Genomic DNA, 23322 nt, shown 5'->3' on the forward strand with positions numbered 1-23322 from the left:
AAAAGAAATAGCTCCATAATACTTAATATATTTCTATATTAAATACAAGCACACATACTCCAGACCACTTAAATCAAGGTATTTTAGACAGCTCCTCAGGTGATTCTTAAATGCAGGGCGCAAGCAGGGCTGAGAAACACTCACCTACAGCATTGTTTCCTGGGGTGTTTTATGCAAACTCACTGATTTCGGTAATTCTGTGAAGTACTTTTAATTATTTCCTGCTATGAATTAATTTTAATGAATATGAGAAAAACACAAATGCCACACTTAAACTATTATTACATAATTTCCGTAAAAACATAGAGCTCTAGGATATGGTCAAGAAACTTATCTTTACACTGTCATTGCCATCAAGTCAGTTCCATTTCATAGCAACCCCATGTACAACAAAACAAAACACTGCCCAGGCCTGCGCCATCCTCAGAATCTTTGCTATGTTTGAGCCCATTGTTGCAACCACTGTGTCATTCCATCTCATTGAGGGTCTTCCTCTTTTTCGCTGACCCTCTACTTTACCAAGCATGATGTCCTTCTCCAGGGACTGATCCCTCCTGACAACGTGTCCAAAGTACATGAGACGTACTTCTAAGACAGGTTTGTTCATTCTTCTGGCGGTTCATGGTATATTCAATATTCTTTGCCAAAACCATAATTCAAATACATCAAATCTTCAGTCTTCCTTATTCATTGTCCGGTTTTCATCTGCATATGAGGTGACAGCAAATATCATGGCTTGGGTCAGACCTACCTTAGTCCTCAAAGTGACATCTTTGCTTTTTTAACACTTCAAAGAGGTCTTTTACAGCAAAGCTGCCTAATTGCAATGTGTGTCCTTTGATTTCTTGACTGCTGCTTCCATGGGCTTTGATTGTGGATCCAAGTAATATGAATCCTTGACAACTTCAGTATTTTCTCTGTTTATCATGATGTTTATTGGTCTAGTTGTGAGGATTTTTGTTTTCTTTATGCTGAGGTATAATCCACACTGATCCAGTCTTTGATCTTCCTCAGTAAGTGCTTCAAGTCCTCTTTACTTTCGACAAGCAAGGTTGTGTTGTCTGCATATCACAGATTGTTAGTCTTCCTCCAATCTTGATGCCACATTCTTCTTCATATAGTCCAGCTTCTCAGATTACTTGCTTAGCATATAGATTCAATAAGTGTGGTGAAAGAATACGACCCTGACATCCACCTTTTCTGGCTTTAAACCACGCAGTATCCCCTTGTTCTGTTTGTATGACTGCCTCCTGGTCTACGTACAGGTTCCTCATGAGCACAATTAAGTGTTCTTGAATTCCCATTCTTCGCAATGTTACCCATATTTTGTTATGATCCATGCAGTTGAATGCCTTTGGATAGTCAACACAACACAGGTAAATACCTTTCTGATATTCTCTGCTTTCAGCCAAGACCCATCTAACATCAGCAACGATAGCCCTCCTTCCACATTGTCTTCTAAACCCAGCTTGAACTTCCAGCAGTTTCCAGTTGATGCATTGCTCCAACTGTTTTTGAATTATCTTAAGCAAAATTTTACTTGCATGTGATAATTAATGATATTGTTCAATAATTTCCATATTCTATTGAATCACCTTTCTTTGGAATGGGCACAAACACAGATTTTTTCCAGTTGGGTGGCCAGGTAGCGCCTGTCTTTCAAATTTCTTGACATAGACAAGTGAACACTTTCAGCATTGCATCCATTTGTTGAAACATGTCAACTAGTATACCTACGATTCTTGATGTCTTGTTTTCCACTAATGCCTTCAGTGCAGCTTGGACTTCTTCCTTCAATACCATTATTTCTTGATCATATGTTACCTCCTGAAATGGTTGAAGGTCGACCAATTTTTTTTGGTACAGTGACTGTATATTCCTTCCATCTTCTTTTGATGCTTCCTGTGTCATTCAATATTTTCTCATAGAATCTTTCACTTTGCAACGTGAAGCTTAAATTTTTTATTCAGTTCTTTCACCTTGAGAAATGCCGAGCGTGTTCCTCCTTTTTGGTTTTCTAACTCCAGGTTTTTGCACATTTTGGTATAATCATTTACTTTGCCTTCTTGAGCCGCCTTTTGAAATCTTCAGCTAAGCTCTTTTACTTCATCATTTCTTCCATTTGTTTTAGCTACTCTATGTTCAAGAGCAAATTTCAGAGTCTATTCTCACATCCATTTTTGTCCTTTTTTCCCCGTCTTTTTAATCACCTCTTGCTTTCTTCTTGTATAATGTCCTTCTACAACTCCAACTTCAATCATTAGTGTTCAATGCATCCAATGTATTTTTGAGATGTTCTGTAAATTCAGGTGGGATGTACTCAAGGTCACACTTTGGCTCACGTGAACATTTTACAATTTGCTTCAACTTGAAGTTGCAAATGAGGAGTAATCTGTGGTCTGTTCTGCAGTCAGCCCCGGCCTTGTTCTGACTGATGATATTGAGCTTCTCCATTGTCTTTTTCTACAGATGTAGTTGATTTGATAGCTGTGTATTTCATCCAGCAATGTCCACGTGTATAGTCACTGTTCATGTTGTTAAACAGTATTTGCGATGAATAAGTTGTCCGGCAAAACTCTATCATATGTTCTTCAGCATCATTTCTATCACCAAGGCCATATTTTGCAACTACTGATCCTTCTTCATTGTTTCCAACTTTTGCATTGCAATGACCAGTAATTATCAGTGCATCTGGGTTGTTTGATCAATTTCAGACTGCAGAAGTTGTGTAAAAATCTTTAGTTTCTTCATCTTTGGCCTCAGTGGTTGGCTCCTAAATTTGAATAATAGTCATATTAACTGGTCTTCTTTGTAGATATATATTATCCTATCACTGATAGCATTGTACTTCAGGATAGATCTTGAAATGTTCTTTTTGACACTGAACGTGATGCCGTTTCTCTTTAACTTGTCATTCCTGGCATAATAGACCATATGATTGCCCAATTCAAAATGTCCAATATCAGTCCATTTCAGCTCACAAATGCCTAGGATATCAATCTTTATGTGTTCGTTTTTGATGACTTCCAATTTTCCTAGATTCATACTTCATAATTCTACATTTTGATTAATAATGGACGTTTGCAGCTGTTTCTCATTTTGAGCTGTGCCACATCAACAAATGAAGGTCCTGAAAGCTTTACTCTATCCATGTTATTAAGGTCGACTCTACTTTGAGGAGGCAGGTTTCCCCCAGTCCCATTTTGAGTGCTTTCTAAGCCAAGGAGCTCATCTTCTGGCACTGTGTCAGATAGTGCTCCCCTGCTGCTATTCATAAGGTTTTCACTGCCAATTTTTTTCAGAAATTGACCACCAGGTCCTTCTACCTAGTCTTAGTCTGGAAACTCCATTGAAACCTGTCCACCATCGGTGACCCTGATGGTATTTGAAATACTGCTGGCATAGCTTCCACCATGACAGCAACATGCAAGCCACCACAGTATGACAAACTGACAGATGCATACTTACACGAGTGATGTAAAATATCCTACAGAGGTTGTGTCAGTAGCTGTTGTCTGAGGGAGATGCTTGTATTCTGAATTTTGTTATTAGTGATGGCATGACTAGTATAAAAGATGAATTCTTTTCACATTGTATATTCATTTGTTGTTAGGTGCCGTCGAGTTGGTTCTGACTCATAGCGACTCTATGCACAACAGAACGAAACATTGCCCAGTCCTGCGCCATCCTTACAATCGTTGTTATGCTTGTGCTCACTGTTGCAGCCACTGTGTCAATCTACCTCGTTGAGCGTCTTCCTCTTTTCTGCTGACCCTGTACTCTGCCAAGCATGATGTCCTTCTCCAGGGACTGATCCCTCCTGACAACATGTCCAAAGTATGTAAGATGCAGTCTTGCCATCCTTGCTTCTAAGGAGCATTCTGGCTGTTAAGGAGCATTCTGGCTGTACTTATTCTAAGACAGATTTGTTTGTTCTTTTGGCAGTCCATGGTATATTCAATATTCTTCACCAACACCACAATTCAAAGGCATCAACTCTTCTTCGGTCTTCCTTATTCATTGTCTGGCTTTCACATGCATATGATTCGATTGAAAATACCATGGCTTGGGTCAGGCGCACCTTAGTCTTCAGGGTGACATCTTTGCTCTTCAACACTTTGAAGAGGTCCTTTGCAGCAGATTTGCCCAATGCAATGCGTCTTTTGATTTCTTGACTGCTGCTTCCATGGCTCTTGATTGTGGATCCAAGTAAAATGAAATCCTTGACAACTTGAATATTTTCTCTGTTTATCATGATGTTGCTCATTGGACCAGTCGTGAGGATTTTTGTTTTCTTTATGTTGAGGGGTAATCCATACTGAAGGCTGTGGTCTTTGAACTTCATTAGTAAGTGCTTCAAGTCCTCTTCACTTTCAGCAAGCAAGGTTGTGTCATCTGCATAACGCAGGTTGTTAATGAGTCTTCCTCCAATCTTGATGCCCCGTTCTTCTTCATATAGTCCAGCTTCTCAGATTATTTGTTCAGCATACAGATTAAATAGGTATGGTGAAAGAATACAACCCTGGCACAAACCTTTCCTGACTTTAAACCACACAGTATCCCCTTGTTCTGTCTGAAAGACTGCCTTTTGATCTATGTACAGGTTCCTCATGAGCACAATTAAGTGTTCTGGAATTCCCATTCTTTGCAGTGTTATCCATAGTTTGCTATGATCCACACAGTCAAATGCCTTTGCATAATCCATAAAACACAGGTAAACATCCTTCTGGTATTCTCTGCTTTCAGCCAGGATCCATCTGACATCAGCAATGATATCCCTGGTTCCATGTCCTCTTCTGAAACCAGCCTGAATTTCTGGCAGTTCCCTGTTGATATACTGCTGCAGCCATTTTTGAATGATCTTCAGCAGAATTTTGCTTGCGTGTGATATTAATGATATTGTTCTATAATTTCCACATTCAGTTGGATCACCTTTCTTGGGAATAGGCATAAATATGGATCTCTTCCAGTCAGTTAGCCAGGAAGCTGTCTTCCATATTTCTTGGTATAGACGAGTGAGCACCTCCAGTGCTGCATCTGTTTGTTGAAACATCTCAATTGATATTCCAACAATTCCTGGAGCCTTGTTTTTCACCAATGCCTTCAGAGCAGCTTGGACTTCTTCCTTCAGTACCATTGGTTCCCGATCACGTGCCACCTCTTGAAATGGTTGAACATCAACTAATTCTTTTTGGTATAATGACTCTGTGTATTCCTTCCATCTTCTTTTGATGCTTTCTGCATCATTTAATATTTTCCCCATGGAATCCTTCACTATTGCAACTCGAGGCTTGAATTTTTTCTTCAGTTCCTTCAGCTTGAGAAATGCCGAGCGTGTTCTTCCCTTTTGGTTTTCCATCTCCAGCTCTTTGCACATGTCATTATAATACTTTATTTTGTCTTCTCGAGAGGCCCTTTGAAATCTGTTCAGTTCTTTTACTTCATCAGTTCTTCCTTTTGCTTTAGCTGCTCGATGCTCAAGAGCAAGTTTCAGAGTCTCCTCTGACATCCACCTTGGTCTTTTCTTTCTTTCCTGTCTTTTCAGTGACCTCTTGCTTTCTTCATGGATGATGTCCTTGATGTCATTCCACAATTCATCTGGTCTTCGGTCACTAGTTTTCAATGAGTCAAATCTGTTCTTCAGATGGTCTCTAAATTCAGGTGGGATATACTCAAGGTCATATTTTGGCTCTCGTGGACTTGGTCTGATTTTCTTCAGTTTCAGCTTGAACTTGCATATGAGCAATTGATGGTCTGTTCCACAGTCGGCCCCTGGCCTTGTTCTGACTGATGATATTGAGCTTTTCCATCGTCTCTTTCCACAGATGCAGTCAATTTGATTTCTGTGTGTTCCATCTGGCGAGGTCCATGTGTATAGTCACCATTTATGTTGGTGAAAGAAAGTATTTGCCATGAAGAAGTCGTTGGTCTTTCAAAATTCTATCATTCGATCTCTGGCATTGTTTCTATCACCAAGGCCATATTTTCCAACTACTAATCCTTCTTCGTTTCCAACTTTCGCATTCCAATTGCCAGTAATTATCAATGCATCTTGATTGCATGTTCGATCAATTTCCAACTGCAGCAGCTGATAAAAATCTTCTATTTCGTCATCTTTGGCCCGAGTAGTTGGTGCGTAAACTTGAATAATAGTCGTATTAACTGGTCTTCCTTGTAGGCATATGGATATTATCCTATCACTGACAGCGTTGTACTTCAGGATAGATCTTGAAACATTCTTTTTGACAATGAATGCAACAGCATTTCTCTTCAAGTTGTCATTCCCAGCATAGTAGACTATATGATTGTCTGATTCAAAATGGCCAATACCAGTCCATTTCAGCTCACTAATGCCTAGGATATCGATGTTTATGCGTTCCATTTCATTTTTGACGATTTCCAATTTTCCTAGACTCATACTTCGTACATTCTAGGTTCCAATTATTAACGGATGTTTGCAGCTGTTTCTTCTCATTTTGAGTTGTACCACATCAGCAAATGAAGGTCCCGGAAGCTTTACTCCATCCACGTGATTAAGGTTGACTCTACTTTGAGGAGGCAGCTCTTCCCCAGTTATCTTTTGGTGCCTTCCAACCTGGGGGGCTTATCTTCCAGCACTATATCAGACAATGTTCCGCTGCTATTCATAAGGTTTTCACTGGCTAATTCTTTCCAGAAGTAGACTTCCGGGTCCTTCTTCCTAGTCTGTCTTAGTCTGGAAGCTCAGCTGAAACCTGTCCTCCATGGGTGACCCTGCTGGTATCTGAACACCAGTGGCATAGTTTCCAGCATCACAGCAACACACAAGCCCCCACAGTTTGACAAACTGACAGCTATTAGTAATTACACAGCCCTGGTGGTGCTGTGGCTAAGAGCTTGTCTGGTAATCAAAGGACTGGCAGTTTAAATCCACCAGCTGGCTTCTTGGAAACCCTATGGGGAAGGTCTACTCTCTCCTATAGGGTCATTATGAGTCGGAATCTATTTGATGGCAACAGGGTTTTTTGTTTTTTTATTAGTAATTACAGAGACATGCATCCCACAACCTCTGACCTCAGTGCCATATTTAATGCCATAATCTGTATGTTGAGAGCATGTGTACTGACCGTTGCCTTTACACTAGGGGACCAGGCCTGTTGCTGTCCAGCTGATGCCGACTCATGGCAGCCCCATGTGTTACAGAGTAGAGCTGCTCCACAGGGTTTTCTTGGCTGTAATCTTTATGAAAGCATATTACCTGGCCTTTCTTCCATAACACCACTGAGTGGGTTTGAACTGCCAATCTTTAGATCAGAAAGTCAAGTGCAAACCATTTGCGCCACACCGAGGGCCCTTATACTAGGCACTGGAGAGGGCATTTATGTCCCTGAAGTAGAGGTGGGACAGCAGAGTGGCGACAGGCACCCACCTCTTCGTGCACTGGCTGGGGGTGCTGAGGTGTGCATCTCTCAGCCGGTAAATCCCAAAACAAAGCATATTATAGGTTTTCAGAGCTTTGCAGAAGAGATCACCATAACAACCGCCATCCTGGGAAACAACAAAAGAACAAAGAAAGATCATTTTTATTTGCCTGAAAGTAGAGATTCAGTGGGCCAAGGGCTTTTATCGAAAAGCTTATTTTGGAGTCTCCTAAGCTGGAGGGTCTGGGATTGTGGCTGAAAAAGTCAACATGGTTAATGCCTACATCCAATATTGGCAATTTTAGGGGTCAGGTGACAATGGAGTTTTCCTCTGCCATCTCTCCAAGCTTTCTACCTGTAGCATCGAGAGTTCTGGTGAGACTATGCATCTCCCTCACTTCAAATGAGGATGTAAGGCTTGAAGGTCACAGATGTACATTCAGTTGAGAAGAACCAACTCTGCAAATGGTGACTATATTTTGCCCGAGCTCAGCTGTATCCTGACTCTGTTGTCAAAACTGCCTGAGTGATAATTAAAATCACTGCAAGGAGAAAAGACCCCACCAGGTATGATGTTGACAGACTCTCTGAGGCAAGGACTGTGTGAAAAGCACAATTTACAGACCTCAGAGACAGCAAGGGTGGAAGAGAATGTGTTTCCTCAGGAGCTGGAGGTCTGTGGGCTGAATAACTGGGATTCACAGCTCTAATCACTTCACAACCACTTTCCCAGGGCCCGATGCAGAGCGTGAAAGCAAACGCCTTCACTTGGAAACATTGGTTTCACGCTGCCAGGTGGCTTCACGTAGGTATTATTAGAGGAAGGGCACTGCAGAATGACTTCCCTGGCAAAGAAGTGATTGTATTTTTTCTTCCTATACTTGGCATTTCCATACGGGCACCATTAAATGGGGCCAAATCTTGCCATGACTAAAGTACTTTCTTTATCTAAAGTAAGTAAACGATAGATAAGAGCTGCTAGTATAGAAGCTGTCTTTTGAAACAGCTCAGTGTGACCTAGGTCCCTGCCCATAACCAAACTAAAACATGGGGCAAGTCAACATCAGTGTTTCAGAGGAAATGCAGAAGCTGACCTTTGCCTTAAATTCCTTTTTCACTATTTGGACTTTCTGTGTGACACTACTGCTTGTGCATATTCCCTGGCCTGGGAATATGGGTCAAAGCTACATACTTCTGCCAAAGAACCTGGAATCAGGTTTGTGCACAAAGCCCAGACAGAAGCGCTGGTCCGCTTTGTCGCAGGGAGGACCAGGGGTGGGTGCCTGGGACCGGTTTCAGAAATTAGAAGATCTAGGTTTCGAATCAGGGACATGCACGGACCCACCTGAGACCTGGTTTGTTTGACCATTGGTTCTGGAAGTACATGATTACCTGTGGTTTTTTGAAAAACACCACTGCCTAAGTCATGCCCAGATCCCCAAAAAATCTGAATCCTGGGGACTAGGGCTAGGCATCAGTGGGTTTTTAAAAATTCCACACATGCTATTAATATACAGCCAGGATTGAAGACCCCTTAGCAGTTGAGTCAAACCTGATTCATGGTATCCCCATGGATGTCACGGTAGAACTGTGCTCCATAGGGTTTTCAGTGGCTGATTTTTTTTCAGAAGTAGATTGTTGGCTCTTTCTTCTGAGGTGCCTGTGGGTGGACTCCAACCTTTCAGTTGGAATGCTTTAACGGTTTATACTGTTGAGTACCCTTAAAAAAAAACCCACTGCCGTCGAGTTGATTCCGACTCCCAGCGACCCTATAGGACAGGGTAGAACTGCCCCATAGGGTTTCCAAGGAGCACCTGGAGGATTTGAACGGCTGACCTCTTGGTTAGCAGCTGTAGCACTTAACCACTACACCATCAGGATTTCCTGAGTACCCTTAGCTATGCCAAAACCTGTGGAAATGGTTCTCAACCTTGGCTGTACCTTGGGATCATCTGTTGTGTCCCATTTCATGATGGAAAGCATCAGAGGAGAGCACCAAAGAGTGATTTAAGCACACCGGCTCTGAAGCCAGAGTACAAATTCCAGATAGGGCCAGTTCTTAGTCTCTCTGCGTGTCAGTTTCCTTTGAGGGCCAAGTAATGGGACCTATGTCAAAGGGTTGCCATGAGGATTAAAATGAAAAACTACACATAAAGCATAGTGCCTGATACATAGTAAACAAACCATAAATAACAATTCTTATAACGTTATTTACTGTCTAAGGTAGAAAAAACAGATGCCCAACTTGTCACCATCTGACAGGAAGCTGATTTGGATCAAGCTTTTCCCAGTCAGTGCGTTCAAGTGACCTTGGGCCATGAACTCACCCCTAAGTCAGCAAAGGGACCATCCAGCAGGGCTAACTGGGCCACACGGCAGCGGTCCCTGTTGGCCAGCGTCTGGGGGGTGCTATAGCCCCCTCGAAGTGCATTCTCCTCAGCAATCAGAGCTTCGAGCTCTGGTGTGGCTCCTCCAGTCACCAGGGTCCGTATCAGGGTAAGGATATTGTCATTGAAATAGGTCTAGAGAGAGAAAGAAAGAAATGGGGGGGGGGGAGGGGTTAAACAAACATCCTCAAAGTCACAACAGTCGACATCCAAATTACAACTTTTCTTGGTTTCTCCTGCTTAAAGTTGTGGCCTGTCTCTTCAAATAATTTTATGTGGGAAGTGAAAAGACAGCAACCTCCAATTATTTCATTCTTTTCTCTCCTGTTTGGCTCTGCCACAAGAGCCTTCCTTTTAAACACCAATTCAGAGGCTTTTTATTAAAGTTTTAAGTCTGAATGATCGGTGTTTACCATAATTATTGTTAGGAAGCAAGGAGGAGAGGCTAAAGGACTTCGGGCATGTAGGATAAGATGCAGTCCACACCGGAGCCTGTCCCAAGCAGAATGTCTGAGGTCCTGTTGCCCGTGTGCTAGGAAGCTGTGTCTCCCACAATGGCAAAACTTCCTTCTGTGTTGGGATGAGATACCGTCAGAAACTGTGAGGTCACACACCGAACAGTGTATCACGTGCTTAGCTAACAGTCTAATCCAGAAGTCTCTTATTAAACATACTAGAAAAATCTATGATGAGGTGGGTGTCTTGGTGTATTTTTTGTTTCTGAGTTTCAATAGTTTGGGGCACACATAGTCGATTAGTAAGCTTCCCTCTAGGTGTACCTTTGTTTCACATCTGAAACATAGCAGGTTTGTCAGGAACAAAACAGTGGGAGTTACGGATTGAATTGTGTTCCTCAAAAAGATATGTTGATGGTCTAGCCTTCCGCTACCCCCATACCTTTGGACATGATCTTGTTTGGCAAGAGGTTCTTTGAACATGTTATCAGCAGGTTAAGGAGTCCCCGGGTGGCCTGGCTGATTAAGTGCTTGACTGTTAGCTGAAAGAATAGTGGGCGAATCCACAACCCAGAAGTGCCTGGGAAGACAGCCCTGGTGACCTGCTTCTGAAAGGTCATAGCCTTAAAAATCTTATGGGGCAGTTCTACTCCGTACAGCTGGGGTCAACACAAGTCAGAACTGGCTCCACAGCAACCACTGGCAGTGGCTGAACGTGAGGTCCTGTCAGTAGGGTGGGTCCTCACATGATCGGTGTCCTTAGGAGATGAACAGAGGCAGGGAGAGGAAGGAGGCCAAGGCAGCTCCGAGGAATACCTGGAGCTACCAGGAGCGAGGAGGCAGGTGTGGAGCAGCTTCGCTCTCGGAAGGGATGAACACAGCTGATACACTGATTCGGACTCTCAGCTTCCAGAACTGTGAGACGATAAACCCTGTGGTTTAAAGCCATCCAGTCTGTGGTGTTTTGTTATGGCAGCCCTACGAAGCTAATACGGACGTCAAATGACCAAGCTCAAATAGACATTTTTCACCCAGCCTAATTTGAGAAAATCTCAGTTAAGGTCTGCATTCTATTTTCCAGAGGAAAAAGAAATCAAACAGGCTCAATAAAATCAGACTGACTCTTGCCCTGTGGCTTTTCAGGATGTATGTGTCTTTGGCAGCAGGTTAGGAAAGACAGATGAAATTTTATTTCAGCAGTTCTTTAGTAGGCTTACCTGCAAAAATGTGGTAGGGAACAAACCGGGTAAAGGCGAGTTCTCCTTCCTGCTCTGCCATTACTAGTTCTGTGTTCTGGGAGAGGTTGCCTAATCATCCTTGGCTTTGATTTTCTCAGCCGTAAAATGAATACGGTCATTAAGATCAAGTTTATATGCAGAGAATTCCAGGAGGACCTCTGAGTTAAGAGGATAGTTGCTTGGAGGGCCAGACTTACTTTCCTCATTGAAATACTTGCAAAAACACCAACTTGATACACAATTCCAGTGGCAAAGGAAACTAGGAATATTAGTCAGAACCTGCCAGATGCCAAGGAGAATTTACACTGTACTGGAGCTCAATGTGCCCTGGAGCAGAGAAGCAGAACAGGGATAAATAAAGTAGGAAATATCACTGCAGTGGTTAGGTACACAGGCGTCTAGCTGGGGCTACGATGCTGGCTCTGTCACGCAGAAGCTGCGTGACCTCCTTGGGGAGATTTAACATTAATGCGCCTCAGTTTTGTGATCTGTAAAATGTAATAATTAGAGTTGTGAGGATTATATAACTTCATGCATGTGAGGAAGTGCTTAGAAAAGTGCTTGGAGCACAGGAAGCCAAAGAAATGAATACTTTTAGCTCAATATCAGACATATGAGGCCTTTGCTGACGAGAGAAGAGTCAATCTTGTCCCCAACCCTCACTTTTTTTCTCTTTTCATACTCTTTTAGGGGGAAGCAAACCCAGGCCATTTCATCTCACCCTTGAATCTGTACTAAGACTCCACTTAGGCTTGCTCTTGAGTCACTGGGACTGCATCCTGGAATGTGACATCAGCAACTGCAAGGGGCACTGGATGTGCACTCGCCATTGCTCTCTGCCATCCTGGTCTTATTCCTTCACCTACACCCCTGTGACAGACTCAAAACTGGTCTCCTGACTTCTCACTGTACCCTACTCAGAACATCCAGGGGCTCCTGTTGGCCCAGCTTAGCCTTCAGGTAAACCTTTGCCCTGGTATTCCCCAGAGAACACCTCCTCTGGCTCCATCCTCCCCACTTCTTGGTCCTTAGACGTGGCCTGGTAATTCTCTCCTCTACCCTCTTCTACTTAACCAAGGACAGCCCCTCATCTTCCCTGCCTGCCTACCACAAAGGCTGCCCCAGACTTCTCTCAGAGTTTTCTGAAGTAAACCCTTTCCCTATAGTCAGAATCAGCTGGATGACAACAACAGTCAGATAACCCATGGTTAGAGGCAAGATACTCCTCAGCCCCACATACCAGATTAAATGGGTGCTGAACACAGAACTTGGAGAGGTCTGTGTACTACAAACCCTTCTAGATTGAGGCCAAGAGCAGGATTCTAACAGCATAAGAGGTGGACAGCAGAACATTAATGATCATGGATACTGAAAAAAAAAAAGAATGTCAGTCTTACTTCTCCTTGCTCAAATGTAAATAGAAGGGGGAAAAAAAAGAGCCAATATAAAGAAGAAGCATCCTTTTGACTGGTTAAATAGTTGCTAGAAGTAGTAAATTTTTTTTTTGGAATCAAAATAAATTTTAAAAAGATAAAGAGTATAATAAGAAGTAGAAGTTGAAACAATAACAAAGCTGATTTCATAATGTAACTAAGTGAATGTGATCAGAAATAGTTAAAAAAATGTAATACTGTTTCATGATAAAAACAGGCAAAAAAACTAAGAATAGAAAGGAACTTCCTCAACTTCATAAAGGACATCTATGAAAAACCTGCAGTTGACATCATACTGGTCAAAGACTAGACGCTTTCCCCTAAGATCAGGAACAAGGTAAGGATACCCACTTTCACCACTTCTGTTCAATATTAGCCAGCACTATTAAGCAAAAAATTAAATAAAAGCATCCAGAGTGGAAAGGAAAAGTAAAACTATCTCTATTAGCAGATGACATGATCTCATATATAGAAAACTCTAAGAAATCCACTAAAAATCTATTGGAACTAATAGACAAATTCATCAGAGTTGCAGGACCCATGATCAATATACAAAAATTAATTGTATTTCTAATTGTATTTCTATACACTTACAATGAACACTCTGAGCATAAAATTAGATTATAAACAATTTCATTTATAATAACATAAAAAAAAAACTTCAGAATATATGTAACCAAGGAGGTAAAAGACTTACATACTAAAAGCTACAAAACATTGCAAAAGAAATTAAAGTAGACTCAAATAAATGGAAAGACATCCCATGTCTCTAGACTGGAATATTTAATACTATTAAGATGGCAATACTCCCCCAAAGCAATCTACAGACTCAGTGCAATCTCTTCTAAATCCCAATGGTCTTTTTTTGCAGAAATAGAAGAGCTGATCCTAAAATTCGTATGAAATTTCAAGGGACTCCAAATAACCAATTCTGAAAAAGAAGAACAAAAGTTGTAGGACTCACTTTTCTCAATTTCAAAACTAATTATGCAAAGGTACAGTAATCAAAAGAGTGTTGTATTGGCATGAGAATAGACATACCAACCAATGTCACAGAACTGAGAGTCCAGAAATGAACTCTTACATCTGCAAGTTTCAACAAAGGTGCCAACCTCATTCAATGGGGGAAAGAATAGTCTTTGTCACAAATTGTGCTGAGACTACCACTTCATACCCACTAAGATGGCTAGAATCGAAAAGTCATAAAAAACAAATGTTGGCCAAGGATGTGGAGAAATAGGAACCTTCATCTCCTCCTGGTGGAAATGTAAAAGGGTGCAATCGTTTGGGAAAACAGTCACAAACAATTAAACACAGAGTTACCATATGACCCAGCAATTCTTCTTCTGGATATACACCCAAGAAAAATGAAAACATGTTCACACAAAATCTTAAACATGCGTTCTATAGCAGTAGTATCCACAACAGCCAAAAAGTGGAAACAAGCCAATATCCGTCAACTGGTGAATAGATAACACATCCAAATAATGGAATATTATTCTGCCATAACAAGAGTGAAGTATTGATAATATGCTACAACCTTGGTCAACCTTGAAAACATTATGCCAAGTGAAAGAAGTCAATCACAAAATACCACGTAAGAATTCATTTATATGAAATGTCTAGAATAGGCAAATCTACAGAGACCGAAAGTAGATTAGTGATTTCTGGGGGCAGGGAACACAGAGGGATGGGGCAAGAAAGTTTTCAAAGTGATGAAAATGTTCTAAAATTGACAGTGGTGATGGTTGACCCTATCTGTGAAGATATTAAAAACAACTGAATTATACACTTATAATAAGCCAAGCCAAGCCCTATTAGGTATATTTTATGGTGTATGAATTATGTCTCAAGAAAGCTATTTTTTTTTTTTTTAAGAAATAGTTAAAAGATAACTGTGGTGGGCAAATTTATATCTGCTAAGAAGCAGTAAACTGTAGAACTGAAAACATTAAAAAAAAAATCAGTGATGTGGTAGTTGCTGTTGTTAGGTACTGTTGAGTCAATTCTGACTCATAGTGACCCTATGTACGACAGAACAAAACAATGCCCAGTCCTGCGCCATCCTCACAATTGTTCTGCTTAAGCCGTTGTTGCAGCCACTGTGTCACTCCATCTCATTGAGGGTCGTCTTCTTTTTTCGATGGCCCACTACTCTACCAAGTATGATGTCCTTCTCCAGGGAATGATCCCTCCTGATAACATGTCCAAAGTAGTAGTCTCACTACCCTTCCTTCTAAGGAGCATTCTGGTTGTACTTCTTCCAAGACAGATTTGTTCATTCTTTTGGCAGTCCATGGTATATTCAACCTTCTCCAACACCACAATCAAAAAGGTGTCAATTCTTCTTTGGTCTTCCTTATTCATTGCCCAGTTGTCACATGCATTATGAGGCAATTGAAAAGACCATGGCTTGGGGCAGGCACACCTTGGTTTTCGAGGAGACATCTTTGCTTTTCAACACTTCGAAGAGGTCTTTTGCAGCAGATTTGCCCAATGCAATGTATCTTTTGATTTCTTGACTGCTGCTTCTGTGGATGTTGATTGTGGATCCACGTAAAATGAAATCCTTGACAACTTGAATATTTTCTCCATTTACCATGATGTTATTAGTCCAGTTGTGAGGAATTCTGTTTTCTTTATGTTGAGGTGTAATCCATACTGAGGGCTGTGGTCTTTGATCTTCCTCAGTAAGTACTTCAAGTCTTCTTCACTTTCAGCAAGCAAGGTTGTGTGATCTGCATATTGCAGTTTGTTCATGAGTCTTCCTCCAATCCCAATGCTGCATTATTCTTCATATAGTCCAGCTTTTTGGATTATTTTTTCAGCATACAGATTGAATAGGTACAGTGAAAGGATACAACCCTGATGAACACCTTTCCTGACTTTAAACCACACAGTGTCCCCTTGTTCTGTCTGAAAGACTGCCTTTTGATCTATGTACAGGTTCCTCATGAGCACAATTAAGTGTTCCGGAATTCCCATTCTTCACAATGTTATCCATAATTTGTTATGATCCACACAGTCAAATGCCTTTGCATTGTCATTAAAACACAGGTAAACATCTTTCTGGTATTCTCTGCTTTCAGACAGGATCCATCTGACATCACCAATGATAGCCCTGGTTCCATATCCTCTTCTGAGTCCAGCTTGAATTTCTGGTAGTTCCCTGTCGATACACTGCTGCAGCTGCTTTTGAATGATCTTCAGCAAAATATTACTTGCATGTGATATTACTGATATTGTTCTATATTTTCCACATCCAGTTGGATTGCCTTTCTTGGGAATAGGCATAAATATGGATCTCTTCCAGTGGATTGGCCAAGTAGCTGTCTTCTAAGTTTCTTGGCATATTCAAGTGAGCGCTTCCAGTGCTGCCTCTGTTTGTTAAAACATCTCAATTGGTATTCCGTAGATTCCTAGAGCCTTGTTTTTCACCAACACCTTCGGTGCAACTTGGATTTCTTCTTTCAGTGCCATCAGTTCCTGATCATATGCTACCTCCTGAAATGGCTGAACATTGACTAATTCTTTTTGGTATAGTGACTCTATCTAGTCCTTCCATCTTCTTTTGATGCTTCCTACGTCGTTCAATATTTTCCCCATAGAATCCTTCAATATTGCAACTCGAAGCTAGAATTTTTTCTTTAGTTCTCGAGAAATGCTGGGCATGTTTTTCCCTTTTGGTTTTCTATCTTCAGGTCTTCGCACATGTCATTATAATATTTTGTCTTCTCAAGCTGCCTTTTGAAATCTTCTCTTCAGCTCTTTTACTTTATCATTCCTTCTTTTGCTTCAGCTACTCGATGTTCAAGAGCAAGTTTCAGAGTCTCTTCTGACATCCATTTTGGTCTTTCTTTTCTGTCTTTTTAATGGCCTCTTGCTTTCTTCACGTGTGATGTCCTTGATGTCATTCCATAACTTGTCTGGTCTTCAGTGATTAGTGTTCAATGGGTCAAATCTATTCTTGAGATGGTCTCTAAATTCAGGTGGGATATACTCAATGTCGTACTTTGGCTCTTATGGAATTGTTCTAATTTTCTTCAGTTTCAACTTGAACTTGCATATGAGCAATTGATGGTCTGTTTGGCAGTCAGCCCCTGACCTTGTTATGACTGATGATATTGAGCTTTTCCATTGTCTCTTTCCAAAGATGTAGTCAATTTGATGTGATAGTTAAGTTTAAACAACACAGAAAAAGGTTTAAAGAGTTTCTTTAAAAAAAAAAAAATTCTGTGAAGAACAGAAGGTAAATATGAGCCCAACAGACAGAAAGGACCACATAAACCAGAAGCTTCATCAGCCTGAGACTGGAAGAACTAGATGGTGCCCAGCTACCACTGATGACTGCCCTGACAGGGAACACAACAGAGAATCCCTGATGGAGCAGGAAAACAGTGGGATGCAGATCTCAAATTCTCATAAAAACACCAGGCTTGATGTTCTGACTGAGACTGGAGGGACCCTGGTGGTCATGGTCCCTGGACCCTTTGATAGCCCAAGATTGGAGCCACTCCCAAAACCAAACTATACGGACAGGGATTGGCCTACTATAAGATAGACAATGATGCTGGTGAAGACTGAACTTCGTGGCTCAAGTAGACACATGAAACTATGTGGGCGAATCCTGTCTGGTGGCAAGATGAGAAGGAAGAGGGGGATAGGAGCTAGATGAATGGACACGGGAATACAGGGTGGAGAGGAGGAATGTGCTGTCTCATTAAGAGGAGAGCAGCTAGGAGTACACAGCAAGTGTGTATAACTTTTTGTATGAGAGACTGACTTGATTTGCAAACTTTCACCTAAATTAAAATAAAAAAAAAAATTATGCTGGTAGATATTAAGGAAACACTACAAAGTTAAAATTGTGAACAAAATTCAAGCAGGTAAAAACAAACAATAACCTGTCATGAGCTGAACACCTGTAATAGGTGCATACTTGAATTTAAAATACTAAATGAAGATGAACAATAATTTAAAACAGTGCCAGAAAGGGAAAAAACAAAGTTCAAAATGAGGCTGGTCTCAGACTTTTCTAGAAGTCATTGACATAAAAGTAAGGCCAACTGATTTTTGAAAAGAAGCATTCCAAAAATTCTACATACAACTAACATGTCAGTATGAATAAATTTAAGTTTTTAAAAATTAAAAAAATGAACAGTTTTCAAAATACTGGTAGAAAGTGTTGAAACTAGTCAAATATAGTATTTAAGAAATTTATTGTGTATATTATTACAAGATTGAATGCAAAATAAAAAAAAAATTCTTAGTTGAACAAGAATGAAAATACAACCTTCCAAAACCTATGAGCCAAGGCAGTGCTCAGAGGGAAATTCACATCAATAAATGCCTATGTTACAAAAGTAGAAAGATCCCAAATCAACAGCTTAACTCTACAACTTGAGGAATTGAAAAGGAAGAACAAACTAAGCCCAAAGCTACCAGGAGAAAAGAAATAGTAAAGATCAGAGCAGAAATATATGAAATAGAGAAGAGAAAAACAATAAAGACAATGAAAACCAGAAGTTGGTTTTTTAAAAGATCAACAAAATTGACATGTCTTTAGCTCTTTTTTTTTTAGTTAGTCTGGCAAAGAAAAAGAGAAGATGCAAATATATAAAATTAAAAATGAAAGTGGGGGCATTACAACTGATCATACAGAAATAAAAAGGATTGTAAGGAAATACTATGCCAACAAATTCTCAGGCTTGTTAAGAGAACCAAAATCAAAATCAATACCAAACTCTGATAGCTTTAAAAGAGACCAACAGAAAAAAACAAAAACAGGCATAACAAAGTATATTTCAAGGGAAATTTTAAAAATATTACACTACACAAGTAAGCTTTATATTATTAACAGTTCAAACTTACAGTGAAGATATAACTTCTCTGGATAAAATAACTGAATTATTTATTATATATAAAGCAAAAATAATTAGTGGTAACAGTCAAATGACTATAGATTGAGAATGATAGGTGAAAAGTCTCCACTATTACTGTGTTTCTGTCTTTAACGACTCAAATAGACAAAATAAATAATAAAAAGAAAATTGAGGATTGAATAAGATTAACTGTGTAGATTTGTCCTAAACTTGGCAATGTTTTAAGATTGCTTCTAAAGAATCATTACAAAAAATGACCAATGTTCAAAGGATAAAATCTCAATACTTAAAGTATAAGCTGTAAATCTACATTTTAAAAATGAAATACAATGAAGCAGAAGCAAAAGTAAATATAATACAGATGGCCCAAGAGGGCAGCTTAGTCAGACACACCATGCCATCACCCCTTACAGCAAAGACCCTGAGAAACCAAGTGGAACAGATACATATGACCATCTTGGAACCCTGAGCATCAAAAGAAAAGATGAAGAATTAGGTGGAACACCAAGTGGAAGGAAAAAACTGAACAAAAACAGTGAACAAGGAGAGTTACGGGTCAGAGGTGCCCTGCCAGCCAACCCAGCACAGCATGACCATCTTGAGACAAAGCAAGCAGCAACCCCAGGTAAGGAGCACAGGAAGGCAACTTCATGGAAATTCCAATAGGAGACAGAGAAACTATGTAAACAAACCCAGAGTGAAGCATAGTATGCAGGACATGAACTGATCTAAGAAGGGAAAGTACAAGAAGCTGCGAGAGAGCTCCAGGGATCCTGGCAACCGTAGAGCAGGGAGGGATCCAGGAACCAGAGACAGGACAACTCACCAGCAGCGGTCCGTGACCATTAGGGTGGGTGATGCCCACGGAGCAGGAGATCCATAGAGTATCAGCAGGAGGTCCCCAAACCGACTAGACTCCAAGCAGCCTCCCCCCACATTTGGTCGGGGTCAGGTTGCTATTCCCAGCTGCAGCCTATGGGGAATGCCTTGGCACACACACCCAGTGACTAAAGGGGTACAATCTCCCACCCCTGCTGTTCCAGTGATCAGCAGCATATGCCCCCCTCCCTGCGCTCCACCCACTCAGAGACTGTGGTATAAGCCACATCTTTCCTGCTCTGCCTGTGACTGGGGATGCACATCAGCCCTGCTCCCCATACCGCACCATACCACCCACCCAGTAAGCAGCATTGTGCACACCTGTGCTGTCAGGCCGATGGCCAGTGGTGGTGTGCTTTCATCTTGTCTGTCACCCTCCACTGCCCTACCCACCCAGCAAGTGGCAGTGCCCACTCTGCCTGCCCCTCCCTCCAGCTCCTCCACCACCACCTGCCCACCCAGTGGTAGGTGGTGAGCACTCCCCTGCTGCCATACCAATGATCAGTGGAACATGCCTACCCCATCTGCCCTAAAAAATCAAAACAAAACAAAAATATCAGGAAAAAAACAAATATACAATCAAAAAATATATAAATAAATAAAATAACACCTTAATGCCTCAGAGACAGCAAACAGTAACAAATCATATGAAGAAACAGGATAAGACGGCTCAAACAAGTGAGCAAAATAAAGGGGAAAAAAACCTTCCTGAGGAAGAAATGATAATAGAGGTCCCTGAGGAAGAATTCAAAAGTCTTATATTTAAGATTGTCAAAGAGATCAAGAAAAACACAGAAAAAAACCCTAGAAGAATTCAGGAAAACAATACAAGAACAAAATGACAGACTAAATAGATAATAAGAAAGCATACAGAAACAATAACCAGAAATTCAGAAGATTAAACATAAAATATCAGAAAGGGAAAATACAATGGAAGGGCACAAGTAGAATTGAATCAACAGAAGAAAGCAACAGGGAAACAGGACAAATCAAAATTAGTATCACTAATGTTTTTGAGGAACAATCAGAAAAAAGAATAAAAAATGAAGAAAGCTTAAGAGTTATAGGGAATGCCATCAAGAGGAGTAATTTACATGTAATAGGAATTCCAGAAGAGGAAGGGAAAAAGTACAGAGAGAATTTTTGATGATATATTGGCAGAAAATTTCCCAAATATCATGAAAGACAAGAAGGTTTCCATCCAAGAAGTCCAATGAAACCCATACAGGATAGGTCACAAAAAAAAAAAAAAAAAAAATTCATCAAGATGTACTTTCCAAAACCAAAGACAAAAAAAAATCTGAAATTGTGAAAAATGAAACATTTACAAAACGGTACCAATAAGACTAAGTGCTGATTTCTTTTCAGAAACCATGTAGGCAAGAAGGCAATGGAAATGACATACATAAAATTCTGGAAGAAAAGAACTGCCAGCCAAGAATCATATATCCAGCAAAGTTGTCTTTTGAAACTGATGTCAAAACTAAGACACTGCCAGATAAACAGAAATTAAAGGAATCTGTGAAAACCAGACCAGCCTTACAAGAAATGTTAAATACAGTGCTTTGGATAGAGAATCAAAAACATCAGACAACAATCTCAGATAAAGACACATGACAACATCACCCAGATAAAGATTTCACAAAAGTAAAATAAAGCTACAAAACTGACTATGGGGAACAAGAGATGTTAAGCTGTAAACAGCAATAACTTAAAAACAAAAAGGAGGAATAAAAGGTATAGTTACAGAACTTCCATACGGAGAGGAAGTCAAGGCAATTTCAAGATATAACAGACAGTCTTAATTTTAAGAGGATAAAGGTAAACCTTAAGGTAACCACAAAGAAAATCAATAAATCTACTCATCAAAATAAAAAAGAAAATCAAAAAAGACTTAGCAAACACAAAAATGACAATGATAGGAAAAAAAAAATCCAAAAAGAACTCAGTACAGAAAATTAAGAGGAACAAAGAAACCATTAACACCACAAACACACCAAAAAAGTATAACAAAGCGACAGTAATGAATTTATACCCATCGTTAACCACACTGAATGTGAAAGGATTAAACACACCAGTCAAGAGATATAGAGGCCAGAATGGATTAAAAACTATGACTCATCAATATATTGCCTACAAGACAGACATCTTTAGACACAAAGACATAAATAAGTTAAAAATCATATAACAGAAACCAGTAACCAAAAGAGAGGAGTAGCAGCAATAATGATTTTGGATAAAATAGGCTCTAAGTCAAAATCCATTATAAAAAAACAATGACCAAGAGGACATAATGATAATAAATATTTATACATCCAATGACAGAGCTCCAAATACCTTAAATAAACTCCAACAAAATTAAAAAGAGAAATAGACAGTTTTACAATAGTAAGAGACTTTAACACACCACTTTTGATGATGGATAGGACAACTAGAAGGAAACTCAATAAAGATACAGAAGATCTAAATAACACAATCAACCAACTCAACCTCATAGATATATACAGAACGCACCACCCAACAGCAGCACAGTACGCATTTCTTCTCCAACGCACACGGATCATTCTCCAGAATAGACCATACTCTAGGCCACAAAGCAACCCTCAATTAAAAAATATTAACATAATACAGAGCATCTTCTCTGAGCATAACATTATAAAACTAGAAATTAGGAACAAAGAGCAAGGAAAAAAATTAAATACATGGAAACTGAATAACACCTTACTTAAACTATTGGGTCATAAAAGAAATTTAAAATGAAATTAAAAAATAGTTAGAATTAAATGAAATAGTTAGAATTAAATGAAAATGAAGACACAACATACCAAAACCTCTAGGACACAGCAAATGCAGTGCTCAGACAAAAATTTATACCAATAAATGCACACATCAAAAAAGAAAGATCCAAAATCAATAACTTGGCCAGACAATTTGAACAAATTGAAAAGTAACAGCAACAGAAGTCCACAGTCACCAGAAGAAAGGAAATAATATACATCAGAGCAGAAATGAATGAAATAGAAAAACAATAGAATCAACAAAACTAGAAGTTGGTTCTTTCAGAGGATCAATAAGATTGACAAACCAATGAATTGACAAAGGAAAACAATGAGAAGGCACAAATAACCAAAATAAGACATGAAACGGGTGACACTACAACAGAACTGAGATAAAGAGCATCATAAGGATATTATGAAAAACTGTACTCCAACAAACTGAAAACCTAGAAGAAATGGACAAATTTCTAGAAACACACTACCTCCCCTAAACTAACACAAACAGAGGTAAAAAATCTACATAGACCCATAACGAAAGAAGTTGAACATGTCATTAAAAAAACCTCCCAACAAAAAAATCCCCAGCCTAGAAGGCTTCATTGATGAATTCTACCAAATATTCAGGAAAGTTGACACCAATTCTACTCAAACAAATTCTCCCTAATTCATTCTATGAAATCAGCATAACCCTGATACTGAAGCCAGGCAAAGATACCGCAACAAAAAGAAGAAAAAATTACAGAACAGTATGCCTCATGAATACAGGCATAAAAATCCTCAACAAAATTCTAGCCTAAAAAATACAACAGCATATTAAAATAATAATACATTGTAATCAGGTGGGAACCATACCAGGGATGCAAGGGTGGCT

General features: G+C 39.9%; 1 protein-coding gene across 8 annotated transcripts in view; it reads right to left on the reverse strand.

Annotated features, from left to right (window-relative positions):
- The window catches only part of KCNMA1 (potassium calcium-activated channel subfamily M alpha 1), a 917661-nt gene that overhangs the window by 11918 nt on the left and 882421 nt on the right, over positions 1-23322 (reverse strand). For all 8 annotated transcript variants that reach the window (XM_023547132.2, XM_010589260.2, XM_010589253.2 and 5 more), the window contains 2 exons: positions 9728-9922; positions 7409-7527 (listed from right to left, as the gene is read on the reverse strand). In XM_023547132.2, the coding sequence (XP_023402900.1) occupies positions 7409-7527; positions 9728-9922 (314 nt within the window). The remainder of the gene's footprint in view (positions 1-7408; positions 7528-9727; positions 9923-23322) is intronic.

This window comes from Loxodonta africana, chromosome 16 (assembly GCF_030014295.1).
Source record: "Loxodonta africana isolate mLoxAfr1 chromosome 16, mLoxAfr1.hap2, whole genome shotgun sequence".
NCBI classification, from domain to species: domain Eukaryota; kingdom Metazoa; phylum Chordata; class Mammalia; order Proboscidea; family Elephantidae; genus Loxodonta; species Loxodonta africana.